The sequence below is a fragment of the Gambusia affinis genome, linkage group LG07 (genome assembly GCF_019740435.1).
Source record: "Gambusia affinis linkage group LG07, SWU_Gaff_1.0, whole genome shotgun sequence".
Classification (NCBI taxonomy): domain Eukaryota; kingdom Metazoa; phylum Chordata; class Actinopteri; order Cyprinodontiformes; family Poeciliidae; genus Gambusia; species Gambusia affinis.
In genome coordinates, this window is record NC_057874.1 from 13,735,131 (window position 1) to 13,755,722 (window position 20,592).

Here is a 20,592-nt window from a genome sequence, read left to right on the forward strand (position 1 = left end):
TTGAATGGGAAGAAAAAAATAGTCATTTCTGCTTATAGGAAAACATACATTGACTACATTACATACAGAGGCTAAATTAAATAAAATACCGTTGCGAAAACTTACCAGACTGTACATTTGAGAAACTTAAATATGGGGTGGTTGAGGATTATATGAAAGTCGTTAAACTACTAACTGTTCAAACTTCAGTGTGGCGCTTTCTTGAGGTTGCCCTGGTAACAGTGGGGCTGCTGGAATCTTCCTGGCCACGCGGGGGAGCTGTCCGGTATGTGTAGAGCTCACCGCCGGTGAAAGAGCTACTCTGTTGCTACGTCACCACATTTCACCGAAGGCTTTGAAACAGCTTGGAAAAGCCTAGAAGTTCATCCTGAGAAGCTTCCAGAAACAGGTGAGTTAAACGAAAAAGGGATTGAACTTCGCTCAGGGTTAGGTTGTAGAACAGAATAATAAAAATGAGAGGGTGGTAGAGAGTTTTACCAGTGAACCTGTTGGGGTTTCTGAATGTATTCATGTGTCGGCTGGCGATAAAGTGGCATCTCTATGTTTAGAAATAAGATGAGGGATGCTGCTCTTCTGCTCACGTCCTGTGTAGTTGTGTTTCTCCTCCTGAGCTTCAGCTGCGCTGCCAGGCAAGGACAGGACATCAGATGTGGAGGTATCTATTTGTCCTCTTGATCAGTTTTCACAACAAACTCAGAAAACTCCTCATGTTCCTGTGTTCTGCTGCCTGCTCAGCTTGCAGGGCTCTGGTTGATGAGATGGAGTGGGCCATATCCCAGGTAGATCCAAAGAAAATGATCCAGACTGGATCCTTCAGGATCAATCCGGATGGGAGTCAGTCCATCAGAGAGGTAAGGGGGTCATTTCAGAGCAGTACTGTTGTGATCAACTAAACTATTGCCTTGAAGGATTAAATTACTCAAAAAGTATGTTTGTTTTCTTATCCTCTCTAATATTATGTCCGAGCAGACCTCTTTTTGGGTTTAGCCAGACCCTTTGTGGCTAGTTTGTGATTTTTTTTTTTTTTTGGTGATCTTTGCTGCAAACAGGTTCCCCTGGCACGCTCAGAGGGAAACCTCCTGGATCTGATGGAGAGTGTGTGTGAGAGGATGGAGGACTACGGAGAGCACACAGATCCGTCCACAAACAGGAAGTCCTATGTCAGGGTCAAGTCTCGGACCGGTGAGGCCATGGACCTCTCAGAGGCCGCGTTGGACTCAAGAGCGACATCCAGTTTAAAATTTGCAGTGAGTATAATTTTCTCTTTAGCCCTCTTGCAAAGTTGAAGAACTTCTACACAAGCTTTTAAACTAATCATGATGTTTATTGACTTTAATTGAATCGTTCTTTCATTAATAAGAAGACAAATCAGGTTAAAACATTCACTAAGTGTTGTGCTCTTATTTTATTACTTTTTTTCTGAAGTGTGAAACAATTGTCGAACATCACGAAGATGAAATTATCGAATTCTTCGCTCATGAAACGGATAATGTCAAAGACAAACTCTGCAGTAAAAGGACAGGTATGGTCACCATTTGTTTTGCTCCCTTTTGTGAATTTGAGCCACAGTGTGTTTGTGTAATTTCAACATTTTTTTGTTCTTGTTTGTGTGCCTTGCAGACCTGTGTGACCACGCCTTAAACATTCCCCATGATGAGCTTTGATATTCTCTTGTCAGAGCTGCGATCTCTGACACAAACCAAATCTTCTGGTGCTGTAAAGTCTCATGACATTGCCTCAAGATGTAAACAAATCTTTTTATACAAGATCACAGAGAATTTAGGAGCACTTACCGTCTAATTATGCTGTGTTGTTTTTTGTTACCCATCCAGTGACTGTATGTTATATATTTGTTTCTTTCATTCCCACCAAACACTCCTCATGAAACTCAAACTGTGAACAATAAGAATTAATATTTATTGTCCTGTTGGAAATTTAAAATTACACTTAAAGTTAATTTATCTGTCCTGATTTATAGCATTAATTTGAGGCTTTCCTGTCTTGTTTTTCTTTAGTTAGTCTATTAAATCAAGCTAAAGACTGACTTATAGATTAAAAATTGTACAAATAAATTTGATTTAAGTGAAGCTAGGTTTTCCATGGCAAATATTTCCTGAGTAATCCTTACGTCTTGAAAAGTACCTCCCCAACAATCTGATTGTAATAACTCACAACTCAAATACATGGTGCACAGACTGGATATACCCTGTTTTACAGGACTTATGAATCCACCAACATATACCCACATGTTATGCTCATGTTTAGCAATATAAAATTTCTTTTCAATTTGATGTGGTAGTTTTTCTACAACCTGGATTACAAATAGCTAGCATTAGAAGAAAACCTTCATGTCGGTAAGCCAGACTGTTTCTCCAATCTATAGCAAAGTATGTCCATGTTTCCGTTTCATCTTTTTCACTATAGAAACTAGCAAACAGATGATTTAAAAAAGTAAAAAAAAAAACATTTTCATCAAGACTGATGAGTTTGTTTACATCTTAGTTAGAAAATTTGTGTTAAGATTTCTGGCGTTATGTTTAATTGTCTTAATTCACCTACATTTTTGCTTCAATAAAGCAAAAAAGTGTTAAGTAGTTATTTTTTTTCTCTTTTACATCCATTACATATTGTGTTATTTGTCATTTTTTGATTAGGACATAAAACACATGTAATATTTATAGGATTAATTTAAGTATGGTCATGTGAATATTTAAGTTTAGTTGCTCTGTCAGCATAATTATACCAAACCCTTGTTACATCAGTAGAGTGATCTGTGTTATGATGCTAAGCTGATGGTGAATGAACAAAAATTACATTCTGGTTTTTATAAAAAAAAAAAAACAACAAAAAACTTTTTCACAAGTGACTTGAAATTTCCACATTTGTATGAATTTCAGAATCTGTTTTTTCTTCAAATATATTTCTATGACCTCAACATGAGTTCAGCCTTTATTTCTAGACTCAAGACATAAATAATCTGAATAATTTTATAAACATCTCATTCTCCACACTGAAATCTAAGCAAACATTTTATTTTCTGTTTTTTATCACTCAACAATCAACTATAAAACCTCTAAAATTACTTGAACAGTATGGGTAAAATAAAGATATTGTACAGTGACTTGCAAAAATATCCTCACTCCTTGAAATATTTACAGCTAAAATGTTATGCATAACTGTGGTGTGAAGTTGGAAGTTGGAAGGAAATTGGTGCTTGGTATTGCAGCTCTAGTTAGGATTGTTGGAAACCTCTGCTGTACTCTCAAGTATTTCGCTTTTTTGAATAGGTTACTGCCTTGTTTTTACCTTGATTAGTGGTCCAGTCAACTTTGACCATTTTCCCTGTTCCTATTGAAGAGAATCACCTCCACAGCGTGACCACCATGTTTTAGCATGGGTATGGTGTGTTCAGAGAGACAGGAGTCTTTCTCAGCAACTACACATACAGTTTGGATGTTGACCAAAAAGTTAAATTATGTCCTCAGTTGGCCAGAGCACCTTCTTTGTTGTGTTTGCAGAGCACAGCAAACAAGAGGACTACTTGTGGCTTTCTTTAAAAAAAAAAAAAAAAGGATGGCTCCTTGACATTCTTCCAAAAAAAGATAGGATTTACGGTATGAAGTGAATAACTACACCCTGACCTTTCCTGAAGCTCAGAATGATGCTTTATAACTTATTCCTACTTTAAATCTCTCCACAACTTCCTCACTGATCTGCTGTGTTCATTGGCCATCATGACGCTCATTGTTCATTAATGTTCTCTAAGAAACCTCAGAACAGATGGATCCTTCTGAAATTAAATTATGCTCTTGTTCACTAATAAAGTGACTTCTAGTGGCAATTTTATGGATTTTATTTAGGGATATCAGAGTATGTAGTCGTATTTCAAACGTATTTGTCATGCACTTGACATGCAGACGCAAACCAAATTTGTTTTTATTTGTAACTTAAAACCATATGTCTTTTGCCTCCCGTTTCTCAGTTATGCTTAACTTTGGGGTTTAGTAGATAGTCCCAATAAAACACACTGAAGTTTTTGGTTGTAACGTTACCAAATCTGAAAAAGTTTAAGGGGTTAGACTATGTTTGCAAGGCACTGTTTGTTAGATATCTTGTTAGTCTAACTCAACACATCACTGACCTCTTGATCTACCTCCACCGGACTCTCCTCACTAGAACCACAAATATTTATATTGTCCTCTTCTTCTTCACTTTCTTCCAATTGGGTTTCATCTTTTTCTTCACTGGAGCATCTTAGCTCCTGTTCGACAGTGACATACTCGTCTTTCACGTCACCAGAGAGTGTTGTTTCTTCAATCCCTAAAGTAATAGTGCCTTCAGACACGTGGCTGCTGCAGGACATTGTGTCTTCTTCAGCATGTCCCTCTGATTCTTTGTCCGCCTCCCCTGTGTTGTGTTTTAAAACTGCCTGTAGCTCATCAGAGAAGTTCTTCTCAGACTTTGTGTCTGCCACCACATCTAGACAACTCAGATCCCACTGTTCGCTCACTTCCTCCTCTTCGCTCTCGGAGTCAGGTGCTGTGTGCTTCCTGATGCGACTTACCACATCCAACAGGGACTTTGGATACTGAGATTCTCTCTTTTGTCCAGACGTTGGAGAGAACTTTGGAGAAACGTCTTCCTCTTGGGAAAGAAAAGTTGTCAACTGGCTGGATTCTTTGCAGGAATCCAGATAAAAATAATTAGAGAGATTTCCCACAATGTCTGGAGCAGCAGTGATGTCAATGCTTAGAGGACACCCAGTTGATTCAGTTTCAGAGGGAGGAGCACGGTCTCTGTCAGGCTCTTGTGGAGAAGATGAAATATCAGAGATTAGGAGCTTGTTTAAGACCTCACCAGATGAAGGACAGGTATCGTCAAGGCATTCATCTTGTGAGTTTTGTGAGGTGTTTAGTTGAATTTGAGTGAATTTATCTCTCTCATTGCTTGTTGTTTCTTTCAAGGGACTTGCGGTCAGATCTGGATTTCTGTGGCTTGGCTCCAGAATCACATCTATTTCTGTCTTGCACAAAACATTGTCCTTCAAATCATACTTTGGTAGAAAGCTGTAATCTTCTGATTCACAAGTTCTTGGATTTTCTTCATTGTCCTCACTTGTTTCAACTGTAGGATCAGAGAAATTACTGTCAGCTAGTTGAAGATCCTGGTCCTTGTTTGCATAAGTGGCACCTTCAGTTTGGGCACATCCAAGCTGCTGAGCTGAAATGTTGAGATCTTCATACTTTGCTTCAGCTCTAGATAAATCATTCACAGCTGTTTGCTCCTTCTCAGTGACACAAAAAGTGTTGTCACATTGGAGATTAAGTAGATGTGGCAAGACTTCTTTCATTTCTGTGACCAAGGACCCGTTTTCAGCAGAGTCTGACATTTTATCCTCACTATGCTTTGGCTCGGCACCACTCTCCATATCAGCTTCTAGGAATAATACTTCCAAAGGAGGAGGGCTTGGGAGACACTCTTCACTGAGAGTGGAGCTTAAAGGAGAATTAGGTGATTCAGGGAAAACAGGAGGTGAGGCATCAGAGTGAGGTGTTAGGTCTACACTTTGTGCATCCAGTTCAGAACCAGCACCTTCCTGTATGCTTGAATCTGATGAATCTGAAGAAAGTGAATAAGTATTACTGAGATCAACAAGGTGCTCTTCATTTTCAATTTCACCACAAGTGTATTCACCTCGTCTTTCTTTCTTCATTTCATTTTTGGTTGAAGTGTTGTTTGTTTCAAGTTGGGACTCAGTGTTATCGCTTTCAGTCATGGTGCTGGCTGGCTGTTGAGATGCTGTAAAATCTTTATTATCTTCACTTGCTAGCAGCTTTCTATTGTCATCTTTGTCCACTAGGAGAACCTCTGCTGTGTCCTCTACAGTTTGCCCTGAATCAGGTGGTTCAGCCTCCTCACTCTGCTCCTCCTTGCACAGATCAATCAGTGGTTCTTCATCATCAGTTTGCTGTTCATCATCATGCAGAGGAATTCCAAGGATTCTTTCAGCACGCTCCTCCAGAGTTTCCCTTTCAGAAACCAAAGATGACTGCACACCAGAGAGGGAATTGCCACTCTCTTTGTCTTCCTGTTTCTTCAAATGTATTGGATCCAGATGAGCTTCAGGGTCTTCATACCTTTGCAAGGACTCATTGCTTGGATCAGTTGCAACATCTTGATAAACCTGAGAGTTGGATTCAGATGTTCTGCCTTCATCATGTGCTGTGGAGTCCATATAGTGAACTTGCTCCTTCTTTGGTGAAGGAATCATCTCCACTTTGACAACAACACAGCTGGCGTCTATCACCAGTAGACCTTTCATATCCTCAGAGTTCTCAGCAATGTCTACTTTGTTCTTCTCAAAGTCTGTTGATTGGCTTCTTACATCCCCACTCTCATCCTGGTTCAAGATGCTTTCTTTAGTCTCTTTCAAACAGTTTGTGTTGAGGCTGTCAGTTTCTGCCTTGGTACTGGAACCAGGCTCCCTCCATAAAGGGTATCTGGTCAATACAGGCTCCACAGACTGAGATACAAATCCAGAGTTTTCCAGGAAAACGTTGTCTGGTAGGTCATCTTTAGGCATAACCTTTCCGCTGCATCCGGGGGTCTTTTTATCTGACTGCTCTGTTAGTGTGTTTGCTCTGAAGTCCACATCATCAGAGATCTTGTTCACTTGGTTGTCAACCTGTCTATCTTTTGAAAGCTCTCCTATTTCTGTGCTTTGGATGCTTGTTTGGGAGGTACAGACTGGTAAAGATGTGGATTCAGAGGGGCTAGCTAGTCGAGACACAAGACAGAATATTGTCATCCCTCCTGTCTTTTTCTTTAGTCTGAACTTCCTTCCTTCTATGACCTTACAGATTTCATCCTTCTCCGTGTCTAACGTCTGAACTGCTTGTGGTTCTTCATCCAGTATGCCTTCAGGTTTCTGTGCATCAGTGGAACCGACTCCCGGTAAAGCATCCCTCTCATGTTTGCTGAACTCTAGTTCCTCTAGTCCAGGGCAGATTTTACTTGCATCTTTCTCGACTTTCCTCTTGGTTTCCAAATCTAGAAGGACATTTGACTTTCTGAGAGTTGGCTGTGACCAATCGACTTGCTTCTTCCCAACCAGCTGCCTGCCAAAATCACAATGGTGCATCACAGGTGGACTTTTGTGTGGCCTGTTGTAGGGAGGAGGTCCAATATATCCAGGAGGTTTGTCCAGAACCCTTGATTGGTATTCAATATTTCCCTTCATGTGGTTTGGGTCAGTAGTAAGAGGTCCTGCTTTGTCCCACAGCCCATGCGCTCTGCTGCTTCGATTTAGCTGGTAGTATTGTAGCTGAACTTCAGGATGTGTCAAAAGTTTTTCTCTCTCCGGCTGGCTATGGACAGCCTCTCGTAACTCTGCTTCTAAGCGTCTCCTCCTTGGCAGCGAGTGGCTGTACCGGGCTGCCCAGGCCTCCAGCTCTCGATAGCTGGTGTCGTTCCTCTTAGCAGAAACATCTCTGTTGTAACGGGCAGGCTGACTCTGGTCCCATCGCTTTGGCCATGCATCTCTCAGAAATCCTCTGTCGTAGTCCCTTGCAGCTGCGTGAGATGCCCACTCTCTGTCTCTGGGGTTGTGTTGCCGATATTCCCCCAGGTCCTGGTGGCGCTGTTCATGACGGTGTAAAATGAAAGGAAAGTTTGGAGAAGAGGAGTCAGGCGGCTCAGGGTCGGTCCAGTTGGTATATTCCTGTAGAGCTCCTCCTACTCTTGATCCTGGTACCGTCCAGTCACTGCTCTCCCTTCCCTGATCCTGCTGCTCTCCATAGCACAGTGTGTTATAGGTCGCCTGCCGTCTCTCATGATAGCTGTGAGTAAAATGGTGGAAAAATTTATATTAAATTCAACTTGGAAAACAAAGAGTTGGAATGTGTTAAATGTATTTTACCTTAAGATTCAGCCAGCTGCAAATCATTTATAACTTAATGCTATGCAAAAGAATTCATACATAATAATTCATATTATATTACTTGTGACTCTTCTCATCTTTCAGTTTAAATGTTACTGTTTGAGTTATATACAACATCCTATTTGCCTCATATTGGTCAGATTAAAATGTTTTACACAACTGTATTCAGTTTTTCAAAATGTTAATTTTAAGTGATTGGATTATTGGAGCATGTTTGGCAATGAAGTAACTATTTTATTTCTAAGACGCTTTTTCTACCGTACTATAGTTAAAAAAATACTTTTTTAAGCATCATCTAACTAAAAGTTTTTATTTTATTTCCATTTAGCTCACCTGTTTGCACAATTTCTCCCAGGAAGAGTCCCAAATCTGGAGTGCATCTGCAACTGACTCTGATTGTCCAACCAAAACTCCATCAGCTGCTCCCAAGCACAGATCTGAAGCGTTAGAAAAGAAAACATGTATTTAAGGTTCGTTTGCTTCAAATGACACAATTTAAAGTAATCAAATATGGACTGAGAAGTTTAAAGTAACAGATTTTAAATATTGCATCCCAAATGAACTTTAACACAAACCTTCAGGTGCTGTTTTCAAAATCCTTAGTCTAGCTGTTCCTGAGGTGAGGCGATGAATAATGAAGTCCTAACAGGACAAAGTGTTTTAGGGGATGGTAGCTCTCTGTCCTCCTCCCACTCTTTAAACACACACACACACACGCACACCCGTACCCACACTCGTACACACCCGTACACACACCCACACACCAACAGCCATACTATTAAGGACCCAACCTTTGCTCATGTGGCAATTTTTAAATAGTAATATTTTAAGCCTTGTTAAAAATTGACCGTTTCCTCAATCATTTACACTCAAATTTGCCAAAATCTTTATCTTAAACCTTATAAAAACATTTCAAATATACTCTTAATTGTCTTAATGATTATTTGTCTTCCATGTTTCTGAAACTTGATAATGAAAATTTTATTTAGAGGCATTCATTTATTTTTTTTATTCATATTGGTTACACACAAAAAAGGATGTTAAATCAGTAAAAATCGTAATAATCTATTGGTATATCTTGTATGTGCAATTTGTTTTTTATTATTTATCCTATCATCAATAGTTGTTACAGTAATGAGGTATTATAAGAATGAAGCTTCAACAGAAACAAGCGATTAGTGTTTTTTGGGCGAGTCGCGTGGGAGGTGCTGGGCCGGTGAGCAGATAGAGATCTGTTGTTTTGTTATGTGAATTGTAGCTTACGGAGTGACCGGCAGCAATCGGGTCGTCTCCCTTTCTTTGAAACTCTCCAGCGTAACAAACAGGCTTTCCTTTCCTGAACAGAAAAGCTGCACATCAGCAGAGTACAGGGCAGAGGGGATGAAGGACCGACAGGCGGCTGCAGGGGAGTGACATCTGTTGATGTCTGACCGCACAGTTTGGGAGGAGAGAAACTTTGTGTTGACGTTTTCTAATACCTTATTAAAGATAATGCTCCTATGAATGTCAGTGTAACAAAAATGTGTTATTGCGCACACACATTAATTAGGCAGTTGTTACAAAATGCAAAACAAACGCATAGCAATAGGCAGTGATGAGAACTGAAAAGCTTCTGGATCTGTAAAATTTCTTTATATATTCCAAGAGATAAAGATTAGGCTTAAGTTACTTTTTTTTTTTTTAAACCAAACATTTGCAGCAAAATTTGGTTGAACATTGTAAAGAAATTAAACAAAAATCAAAGGCTTCCATAAATTTCAGGTTCAATAATACTTGAACATGAAAACAATAATATTTTCTGTAACAAATCCTTTCTTTCAATATCTAGCACAAACCCAGAGATGAATAAAAAATGTTTGTTGATTTTACTCCGTTTTGTTGTACACAAAATGTTTTCTGTCCAGTCTCTTATTAAGCTCTTCCTCCTGTTACTCCTCTGCTCTCTTGGACGCACGGTAAATATTATTATTTTGCTTGTCATCGCGAAGCACAAGCTCCACATCAAATCTGCTCTGCAAGTGCTCCTCGTAGAAACTCTGAGTCCTGTGCTCTGTGCGCATTTTTGATGAGAGATACGCCACGGCCCCGTTTTTGCACAAATGAGCCAGCGTCTCCACCAGCAGAGGGTATGTCTCTGGCAGGTAGACGATGTCCGCACAGAGCACCAGATCCCAGTCGGAGGGGAAGGCTAAGTGGTCCTCCCCCCAGCACAGAGGGAGGACAGCTGGAGGGGCAGAAGGCCAGCCGGCAGGGGGAACGTTGGCAGAGACGTTCGCCTGAAGCTGTGGCAGAGCCAGAGGGAGGTCTGTGACGGTCACCTCTGCACCTGAAAGACGATACAGCGTCATGTGAAGCAGATGAAAACTCAAAATCGGATGAGTCTGAAAACATCCAGAAAGTCTCAGAGCTTGTCTTTATTGCCGTTTAGGTTGTAAAACACAAGAAATGCTTAAGTTATTACAAATTGATGAGTAATGAAGCAAATAAAAATGATTGTGAAGAGATTTTTCTGCAATATGTTGGACATGAGATTTTAACATAGCAGATCACCAAGGCAAGTTACACTGAAACCAAGGATAGTTGAAGATACAATATTAAGTTGATTCTAGTGACCAACTTTATCGAGCATGGAGGTGCGATGTGAAACAGATACGCAGATTTATTTGATCACTGTTCCTGTTCAGAGCTCGGGACTTTTTTGTCTTTTTGATGAGATGTAAAGAATTTTATGTTTTCCTAAATAAGACTTTGTGTTTCCAACCTTTAAGCTATAACAGGCCATTTTACATCATGTTGAGACATGCTGCCTTTTAAATGAACTCTTTGTGAAAGTTTATAAGTAATTCTGGGACATAATACCTTCTTCCTGATTTATGCTGTTAGAACCAGTAAAAGATTCTTCCAGGTTTAACCATAAATTACCGTTTTAATATTGTCTTTTGTGCTACCTTTCAGTTTTTAAACACAGGTGGACTGTACTTTTTATCGGTTCTTACTTTCATTTTTAATTAAATCTTATTTGACGTTTTTCCAATTTTAAAAGAAATTAATGCATTTTGTGCCTAAATAGTTTGGTATTCAAAAGCTTTTTTGTTTTATTTGTGTTTGTGTGTCTATTTTGAGGCGCACAATAAAACAAAGGAAATTTGTCACTGTAGCATCAATGAGTGAAATGTTAATGTAAATGACTGCTGAGGTAGAACATTTTGTACCTTGTTATATTTCTGGGGCCATTCATTAAAACTCTGCTATATTTGCAAAAAAAAAAGAAAAGAAAAGACAGAAGAAGTAGCAAGCTAGCTTCTTAATCAGAATTTATATCGTTTTTGCAGTTTTCAACAATAACATTTTATGTTTTCCTAAAATCAGGCAGCCATTTTTTATTTGCATGAAAGCCACTTTGTTGGACGCCACTGTAATACACTGCCATCTAGTGGGCAGTCAGTAAAAGCTCTCTAAAGAGATTGATTCAAACCCACTTGGCCTGAGAGTCTTGAATTGACCGATGAACTCATGAATGAATACATGACTGCATGTATACCTAACTTGGATGAATATGCATGAATACATGACTTGAGGAATTGATTAATTAATTAATGAAACGATGAAGGCATGAATGAAATATAATGGATAAAGGGACTGATGAATAAATAAACAAATATATGCATCGACTCCAGGATAGACTAATTAATAAAATGAATGAGTAAATAAAGCACTTTTTCTGGATGAATGGATTAGTGAATACACTGATGAATGAATGAATGAATGAATGAATGAATGAATGAATGAATGAATGAATGAATTCTAGCCTACCCAGACGAGCAGCCAAAATACCGACCACCCCAGTTCCTGCTCCCAGCTCTATGACGCGCCGTCCTCTGAGCTCCACCGACTGATCCTCAAAGTAGCGGCATAAATGCAGCGCCTGTGGACCCAGTCACGCAGTTACCACACAACTTCTCTAACCCACGCATCGCAGAAAGCTTTGGCTTAGTGACATCCGCTCTTACAGCTTCCCAGACAGGAGCAGCCACGCCGAGGTTGGCCCCGAAAAGCTGCTGTATCCGGAGTTCTTCGCCCATCAGCCTGAACTCCGTCTCCTGTGAAAACGTCTCAGTGGACAGGCAGTCATCATCGACAGGGAACGGGTCGTCTTCATCCTCAGCACAAATCATGACTTATGATTAATAAACTGCGATTTTCACGATTCAAAAGCTGTCATTTCTACTGTAGAAGACGAGGAGTCGTCTTCCAGGTCAAGTTAGCTAGTACTGCGATATCTCAAAAATTATTGATAAAATTGGGAGTTTATTTATATTTTAAGTAAATGTTCAATTCATTACAATTCAACGTGCAAAAAAAAATTTCAAATAAATAAATAAATAAAATGTTAACTTCCAAGGAGTTAAAGCGTCAAGCTTGTATTAAGACAACCCTCAGCTTTTACTTTGAAAGAAATTAAAGACCCTTTTAGTTTCCGGGTAAAAAAAAGTGGACAGAACACCGGTGTTCTGTCAGCATACGTTATCATTTCACCATACTCATAGCACAAACTGACAGCTATGTCTGTCAGACAGGTATACGCAGGAACTACCATTTGGTTTTATTTAATCAGCATCATGACGCCATAACGTAGAAGTTAGATCGTCATACACTTTGTTATTAACAGGTGTATGACATCCGGACTTAGCAGTTAACCAGTCAGACCATCATCAAGGAATCTGACAGTACAGAAGCGTTATAGTACCTTATTGTTGTCCTTTCACCTCTTCCTGTTTATGGTGTGTCTTTTAAAGTCGGATTTGCTTTTGAACACGTCATGAACTACGACGTCTTGTCACCAAGTGACACGCAAAGGCCAAACGCTTTTACTACGTCATAGTCACTTGTTTAACATAAAGAATAGTAATTCGAATTTACTTCATTTCTGTTGGAAACTACACCCAGAAAAGTTTAGCAGAAATCTGCTGTTTTAAGACAAAAAACAGTAGAAAAAAAGGAAGAGAAAGAAAATTCTGGATGATGGATTCTGAAACTTCTCCGTCGGTAACATCAAGCTGCTCTAACATCACACGCTTTGATATTTCCTTGGAAAACCAGGAGCTTTCTAGAATCGATTTTGACAGTGTCAGTGCAGAGCTCAACGCATTGCTGGATAAACTCAGAAGGGTTTATGAAACTGAAGAGAGTTTAGATAGAAGAGTTCACAAAATGACAGCCTCTCTTGAAACTCAGAGACTTGCCAAAAAACTGACTCGCAAGATCTACTTTCATCTAAGGTACCGTAATAAAAACGAGCTGCCTGTTTCCACTGCTCCTTCTAACGTTAATTGTCTGCTTGCCTCTGGCAGCTCTGATATGACGAAAACAGATGATCTGAAAAAAGTAAGCTCTTCAGAGAGATTGTACACAGTTGCGAGGAAAACGACTGAAAATTTTTTCAATAGAATTTTTAGGAGGATGTTGAAGTCACCAGACAGTTTTGAAAGCCAAGAAGTGCACACTGCCTTCAAAGAATTACAAAACGAGGTTTCACATATTTCCATCCCTCTAGAGACCCAACGTGTAGAAACTGTCACTGAAGATGACCAGTTAAAACCATCTCCTACAAGCTCGATTAAGTCCCCCAGGGAAGGACAACATCCTAGTCCAGTAACATGCAGTGTGCCAGACACTTTTGAGCACCAAAAGCTGTGCACTCCCTTTGAAGAATTACAAGATGAGGTTTCAAATATTTCCATCACTCCAGAGATCCAAAACTTAGAATCAACTGACATTGAAGAAGGCCAGGTAAAATCAATTCCCCTAAAACAGATGAACTCCTTAACGGAAAATGCGGTTCCTGATCCAGTAACTTGTAATGTGGCAGACATTTTTGAAAACCAAGATGTAGACGCTGTCCTCAAAAAATTACAAAGTGAGGTTTCAGATACTTCCATCTCTCCTGACACTCAAAGATCAGAATCAACTATCACTGATGATGGACAATTAAACTCATTTTCCCTAAAACTGATTAAGTCTTTCATGGACAATGTGGCAGGACAACTTCCTGATCCAGTAACGTGTAGTGTGTCAAACACATTCGAAAGCCAACAGGTGCGAGCTGTATTTAAAGAATTACAAAATGAGATTTCAAATATTTCCGTCTCTACAGACACCAAAAGCTCAGAATCAACAGACATTGACGATGATCAGTTAAAATCATTTCCTCAGAAACTGATTAAGTCCTTAATGGAAAATGAGGCAGTACAACATCCTAATCCAGTAACTACTAATGTGCCATATACTCTTCAAGACGAAGATGTATTCACTGCCATAAAAAAATTACGAAGTGAGGTTTCAAATGCTTCCATCTCTCCAGAGATACAAAACTTAGAATCAACTGTCATTGATGATGACCAGTCGGAATCATTTCCTCAAAAAGTGATTAACTCCTTAGTGAAAAATGTGGCAGGACAACATGCTAATCCGGTAACTTGTAGTCTGCCAAGCACTTCTGTAAACCAAGCTGTTCGCACTGCTTTCAAAAAATTACAAAACCATGTTTCAAATATTTCCATTCCTAAAAAAACCCACTGGTCAGAATCAACTGACAATGACGATGGGCAGTCAGAATCATTTCCTCGAAAAGTGGTTAACTCCTTAGTGAAAAATGTGGCAGGACAAAAATTTATTCCAGAACCTTGTACTGCCTCTGTAGAAGTTCCTACTCAGCCTTATGCTACTTTTGCACAAGTTCCTCCTCCAGAACCGGGTACTGCCTTTGAACACGTTCCTTCAGCAGAGAAGTCTTCTCTCTTTAAATTCTTTAAGAGACCTGCTACTGGAACCATTCCTTCAAAGCTCAGCAGCATTGGCAGAAAACATCATCACTGTCACACTCCCAACATTTTGGATCAGGGAACCAACAAACCAGAAGTAGCTGCTCAGGCTGGGCAACCAGGAGTAGATCCTACAGCACACATTAAAGACAGGGCAGGTCAAGACAAGCAAGAGAAAGGAATACAATGTTTTGAGCACGGCATTGCTCAGGGAGAAGATGATTGGACTGACTGTGAGTTCCACTGCAAAACTTGCAAATCCAATGTTAAACCATCTGTGCTTAAGGACTTTATCTCTGAGGTGTCAGACTTGCTTCAATGCCAAACATGTAAACACGAGATTTACATTATTTCTGCTGTCGTCAATAGGCTTTTGGAAAAATACCCCCGTGATTCTAAACGACTGCTGCTGAGGGAACAGTCTACTGTTCTGAAGAGGCGTCTCTCCATTTACCTGTCAGCTCACTTAGGCATTCAAAAATGTAATGAAATTAATCAGAAACTAAACTCAGATTACTATGCTAAGGTCATAGTTAACAACCTTCTAGGGATTTATGGTTCACCAAGAACGCTGATCAAAGCAGCAGTTATTCCAGACAGCAACTTCTTCGATGACTTTATAGCATTTGTTGGATGTGAACTTGTAAAAACGAGAGCATACAAGAAATATGGTATGTTTGAAAAGATGCTTTCGCCTTTCAAAAAAGTCTACAATTGGACTTATGATCAGTTCGCTCCAGCCACACAGGTGATGTTTGATCTCAGTTGTTGTGGATTTGCTTTTAAAAAAGACAGTGAAAATTAGTAGGGGGGATTATTAGGATAACAAAATAAATCCTAATTTCTATTTTCATAGAATTTTTTATTTATTCATTTTGGTGGAGGTTTTTTCCTGTTAAAACAGAGTTTTCCCTCTTATGTGATGTTAGATAGAAAAAAATCTTCCAAAGTAGACAGACATATATTATTTTTCTATTCTTTCTCTTAATTCTCCTTCATATTGAAATTATTTTGTGTTTTGCTGTTATTTTGTTATTGATATTATTACAATATATGATTATTCTTATTTACTATCAGTAATATTTTATTATTAATATTTTACCATGATCACAATTTCACTGTTCAAAATTATATCTATCTATCTATATCTATATATATATCTATATATATATATATATAAATATATATATATACACCCACACCTATCTACATACATATCTATCTATAGATATATATCTATATATAGAGATATTTCGATATCTATCTATCTATCTATCTATCTATCTATCTATCTATCTATCTATCTATCTATCTATCTATCTATCTATCTATCTATCTATCTATCTATCTATCTATCTATCTATCTATCTATCTATCTATCTATCTATCTATCTATCTATATAGACAGATATCTATCTATCTATATGTGTGTGGGTGTATATATATATATATATATATATATATAATTATTATTTTTTCCTTATTTTATTTGATTATTATATTACTTTGCTGTGTAACTTTCATGGATAAGCAAGTCAGATTATTATTATTATTATTATTATTATTATTATTATTATTATTATTATTATTATTATTATTATTATTATTATTATTATTATTATTATTATTATTATATTTTATTTTCTGTTTGACAATTACCATAATTACTGTCACTATAACCACTAATTTATTTTGTTGTTGTTCTTTCCCTCTTGGTTCTTTTCCATATTATTTATTTATTTATTTATTTATTTATTTATTTATTTATTTATTTATTTATTTATTTATTTTTACATTTTTTACCCTTTTCTTCTTCTTCTCTTCTTCTTCTTCTTCTTCCTCTTCTTTCTCTCTCTCTCTTTACCTTTGATTCCCAAAAATGGCTTTCTTCCAGTCAGTTTGTTATTTTGCTCTATACCCAGCAGCAATTTATAACAATATGTGTATATATCGAAACGGCCCCTGTGTAAGCGGGACAAAGAGAACTTCCGGGTCAGGCCATATGTTTCACAAAAAAAACAAAATCGAAATTGAACAGTCGTTATCTGTTTTTTTCTCCGATGTTGTTTGTGCATAACATCGGAGATAGTAACCGTTATTCGACGGTTACCTAATTTCTCGTTCGTTATCTAATTTCTTGTTGTGATTTAATAAACAAACAAAAAAACAAACAAAAAAAACCGTGTCTGATTTTATTTTTTTGTTTCATACAAAGAAACTGGCTCCCTCAATATACACGGAGCTAGCTCCCTTCCCCTGCTCTGTGACGCGCCTTCCTCTGAGCTCCACGGTCCGTTACTCAGCAATGCAATAAATGCAGCGACACAACTTCTCTAACCCACGCATTGCAGAAAGCTTTGGTTTCATGGCATCCGCTCTTACAGCTTCCCAGACAGAAGCATTTAATCCACTATCAGAAACCGATTATTTTTTATTTATGTATTGTATTAGAATTTCAAACATTTCTAAGAGAACGAAGACACACATCAGACACACACGTAATTCTGGCTTGGTATGTCTTGGCTTGGATTTAAAATTTACTCAATTGCTAATGTCTGGTCGTAAGGTAATGTGCCAGTTCCATACTCTGAAAACTTACTAAAGGTGTCCTGCACTGTAAACAGCATCCTCGACTGCAAAGAGAGAAGTGCAGATCGGAAGGAGGCCGTAGCTAATGTTAGCAATATTTGGAAGCGTGACCAACACGGACAGTTTTTGCAACGCTTGTAATTTTAGGCGTTGCAAAAATTACAGCAACGCCTAAAACTACAGGTAAATTTGAATACAATTCTGACTACACAAACCCAAAACTTAGAATCAGAATTGTAGTCTGAACTGTTTGACTACAATTCTGAAACGGCGCAGAAAATACACGTCATGGTACACAATTTCTCCTGCTCGCTGAATCCAGGCGAAGGGGAGAAAGCCCAGACTGTGTTGTAAACGAGATTTTTTTTTTCAGCAAGTGCAAAGGAAATCACTGTAGACGATGGCCAGGCTAACATACTGCCTTCTTCGACGTTATTACGTCACTCCCAACCGTTATTTGACCTTATTTTTGTCTTTTCACGTGAGCCTATTTATAGCGTATCTTTCAAAAACGAATTTGCCCTTGATCACGTCGTGAACTATGACGTCTTGTCACCAAGGCCAGAAGCCTTTAATACGTCATAGTCACTGGCTTAATGTAACCAACTGTAATTCGAATTTACTTCATTTCTGTTGGAAAATACTCCCAGAAAACATCAGGAACAATCTGCTGTTTTAAGACAAAAAGCTGTTGAAAAATAGCAAAGTTTGAAACATAAGATAGCTTCGATAGAGAACTAAGGAAAGAAGATGAAGCGGATAAATCAAATGTGTTCTGAGGATCAGCTAGACACTTTTGAAAACCAACAGGTGCATGCTGCTTTCAAAGAATTACAAAATGAAGTTTCACAAATTGCTATCTCTCCAGAGACCAGAAGCGTAGGATCAACTGATACTGAAGGAAGCCAGTCAAAATCATTTCCTTTGAAACGGATAAAGTCGTCAATGGGAAATTCAGCAGGACAACATCGTAGTCCAGTGAATTGTGATGCGGCAGACACTTATGAAAACCAAGATGTACGCAGTATCCTCAAAAAATTACAAAGTCAGGTTTCAGATACTTCCATCTCTCCAGAGACCCAAAGCTTAGAATCAGCTGCCAGTGACAGTGACCGGTTAAAATCATTTCCTCGACAAACGATTCAGTCCTTAGCAAAAAATGTGACAGGACAACATCCTAATCCAGTAAGTGGTAGTGTGCCAGGGACCTTTGAAAACCACGCGGTACGCACTGCCTTCAAAGAATTACAAAACCAGGCTTCAACTATTTCCATCCCTCCACAAACCCAAAACTTAGAATCAGCTATCCTTGATGATGGCCAGTTAATCTCATCTCCAAATAAAGTGATTAAGTCCTTAGCTGAAAATGTGGCAGGACAACATCCTAATCCAGGTCCTTGCAGTGTGCCAGGCACTTTTGAAAACCAAGAGGTACGCGCAGCCTTCAAAGAATTACAAAATCATGTCACAAATATTTCCATCTCTCCATATACCCAAAGCTTAGATTCAGCTGACTTTGAAAAAAGCCAGTTGAAATCATTTCCTGGAAAAGCGATTAAGTCTTTTATAAAAAATGTATCAGGACAACATTTTACTTCAGTACCTTGTACTGCCTCTGTGCAAGTTCCTTCTCCAGAAAATTATACTGCCTCTGTTCAAGTTCCTTCTCCAGAAACTGGACCCTGTGTACAATTTCATTCTCCAGAACCGGGTACTGCCTTTGAACACGTTCCTTCAGCAGAGAAGTCTTCTCTCTTTAAATTCTTTAAGAGGCCTGCTACTGGAACCATTCCTTCAAAGCTCAGCAGCATTGGCAGAAAACATCATCACTGTCACACCCCCAACATTTTGGATCAGGGAACCAGCAAACCAGAAGTAGCTGCTCAGGCTGGGCAACCAGGAGTAGATCCTACAGCACACATTAAAGACAGGGCAGGTCAAGACAAGCAAGAGAAAGGAATACAATGTTTTGAGCACGGCATTGCTCAGGGAGAAGATGATTGGACTGACTGTGAGTTCCACTGCAAAACTTGCAAATCCAGTGTTAAACCATCTGTGCTTAAGCAGTTTATCTCTGAGGTATCAGACTTGCTTCAATGCCAAACATGTAAACATGAGGTTTTCATTATTTCTGCTGTCGTCAATAGGCTTTTGGAAAAATACCCCCGTGATTCTAAACGACTGCTGCTGAGGGAACAGTCTACTGTTCTGAAGAGGCGTCTCTCCATTTACCTGTCAGCTCACTTAGGCATTCAAAAATGTAATGAAATTGATCGGAAACTAAACTCAGATTACTATGCTAAGGTCATAGTTAACAACCTTCTAGGGATTTATGGTTCACCAAGAACGCTGATAAAAGCAGCAGTTATTCCAGACAGCAACTTCTGCGATGACTTTGTAGCATTTGTTGGATGTGAACTTGTAAAAACGAGAGCATACAAGAAATATGCTATGTTTAAAAAGATGCTTTCGCCTTTCAAAAAAGCCTACAATTGGACTTATGATCAGTTCGCTCCAGCCACACAGGTGATGTTAGATCTCAGTTGTTGTGGATTTGCTTTTAAAAAAGACGGTGAAGATTATTAGGAGGATAACAAAATAAATCCTCATTTCTATTTTCATAGAATTTTTTATTCTATGGTAGAGGTTTTTTCCTGTTAAAACAGAGTTTTCCCTCTTATGTGATGTTAGATAGAAAAAAAAACACACACACAAAATAGTACAATTATTTTACTATTTTCATGTTCTCTTTCTTCTCTTCCATATTAGAGTTGTTTTTGTGGCTTTTCTTTTCTTTTATTATTAATATTATTACTGTAAGCATCATTACATATTATTTACTATCAGCAATATTAACACTACAATTTCATTTGGTTAATCCAGAAATGTTAGAGAATTGGAAAATAATGTAAATCAAAAGATAACTGCCAAGTTTAAATGAAAAAAGTACATAAGTATTTTTTTCACAAAAAAAAAGAAAAAAAACAACAAATTTTTTAACATATGTTAGCCAATGTTAATAGGTTAACCTATTAACATTGGCTAACATATTAACATATACCGCCTCTAATATGTTATTAATATTAATATGTTGATATGTTAACATATTAACCTATGTTAATAAGTTAATAACATAGGTTATTAACCTATTAATATATTAATGTTATTATCAACTAATAACATTAATATGCTATTAATTAATGATAGGAGTAGATCCTATAGCACACATTACATATATACATA

The 20,592-nt window shown here is 38.2% G+C and overlaps 5 protein-coding genes across 6 annotated transcripts; 3 read left to right on the forward strand and 2 right to left on the reverse strand.

Annotated features, from left to right (window-relative positions):
• The first annotated feature begins 262 nt into the window (after positions 1-262).
• On the forward strand, positions 263-2,046 carry cnpy2 (canopy FGF signaling regulator 2). Of its 2 annotated transcripts, XM_044123252.1 has the most exons (6): positions 263-388; positions 549-655; positions 736-851; positions 1,050-1,247; positions 1,426-1,522; positions 1,621-2,046. In XM_044123252.1, exons 2-6 carry the CDS (start codon positions 556-558, stop codon positions 1,662-1,664), a joined length of 555 nt encoding a protein of 184 aa, XP_043979187.1. In that variant the 5' UTR covers positions 263-388; positions 549-555; the 3' UTR covers positions 1,665-2,046. The 2 variants fall into 2 exon arrangements, with proteins under 2 accessions (XP_043979187.1, XP_043979186.1); XM_044123251.1 differs by lacking the exon at positions 263-388 and having other exon boundaries at positions 541-655.
• A 785-nt stretch (positions 2,047-2,831) lies between these two features.
• si:ch211-159e12.5 lies at positions 2,832-8,402 on the reverse strand. Its single transcript, XM_044123248.1, has 2 exons — positions 8,273-8,402; positions 2,832-7,838 (listed from the first exon to the last, which is right to left on the reverse strand). Exons 1-2 carry the CDS (start codon positions 8,398-8,400, stop codon positions 4,121-4,123), a joined length of 3,846 nt encoding a protein of 1,281 aa, XP_043979183.1. The 5' UTR covers positions 8,401-8,402; the 3' UTR covers positions 2,832-4,120.
• A 1,004-nt stretch (positions 8,403-9,406) lies between these two features.
• LOC122834645 (EEF1A lysine methyltransferase 3-like) lies at positions 9,407-12,346 on the reverse strand. The gene is made up of 3 exons (XM_044123250.1): positions 11,950-12,346; positions 11,753-11,864; positions 9,407-10,265 (listed from the first exon to the last, which is right to left on the reverse strand). The coding sequence occupies exons 1-3, from the start codon at positions 12,112-12,114 to the stop codon at positions 9,868-9,870; spliced, it is 675 nt and encodes a 224-aa protein (XP_043979185.1). The 5' UTR covers positions 12,115-12,346; the 3' UTR covers positions 9,407-9,867.
• A 345-nt stretch (positions 12,347-12,691) lies between these two features.
• LOC122834644 lies at positions 12,692-15,886 on the forward strand. The gene is made up of 2 exons (XM_044123249.1): positions 12,692-14,993; positions 15,130-15,886. Exons 1-2 carry the CDS (start codon positions 12,959-12,961, stop codon positions 15,171-15,173), a joined length of 2,079 nt encoding a protein of 692 aa, XP_043979184.1. The 5' UTR covers positions 12,692-12,958; the 3' UTR covers positions 15,174-15,886.
• Positions 15,887-16,241: 355 nt separating this feature from the next.
• LOC122834648 lies at positions 16,242-20,045 on the forward strand. The gene is made up of 2 exons (XM_044123253.1): positions 16,242-19,360; positions 19,497-20,045. The coding sequence occupies exons 1-2, from the start codon at positions 18,100-18,102 to the stop codon at positions 19,538-19,540; spliced, it is 1,305 nt and encodes a 434-aa protein (XP_043979188.1). The 5' UTR covers positions 16,242-18,099; the 3' UTR covers positions 19,541-20,045.
• Positions 20,046-20,592: the final 547 nt, after the last annotated feature.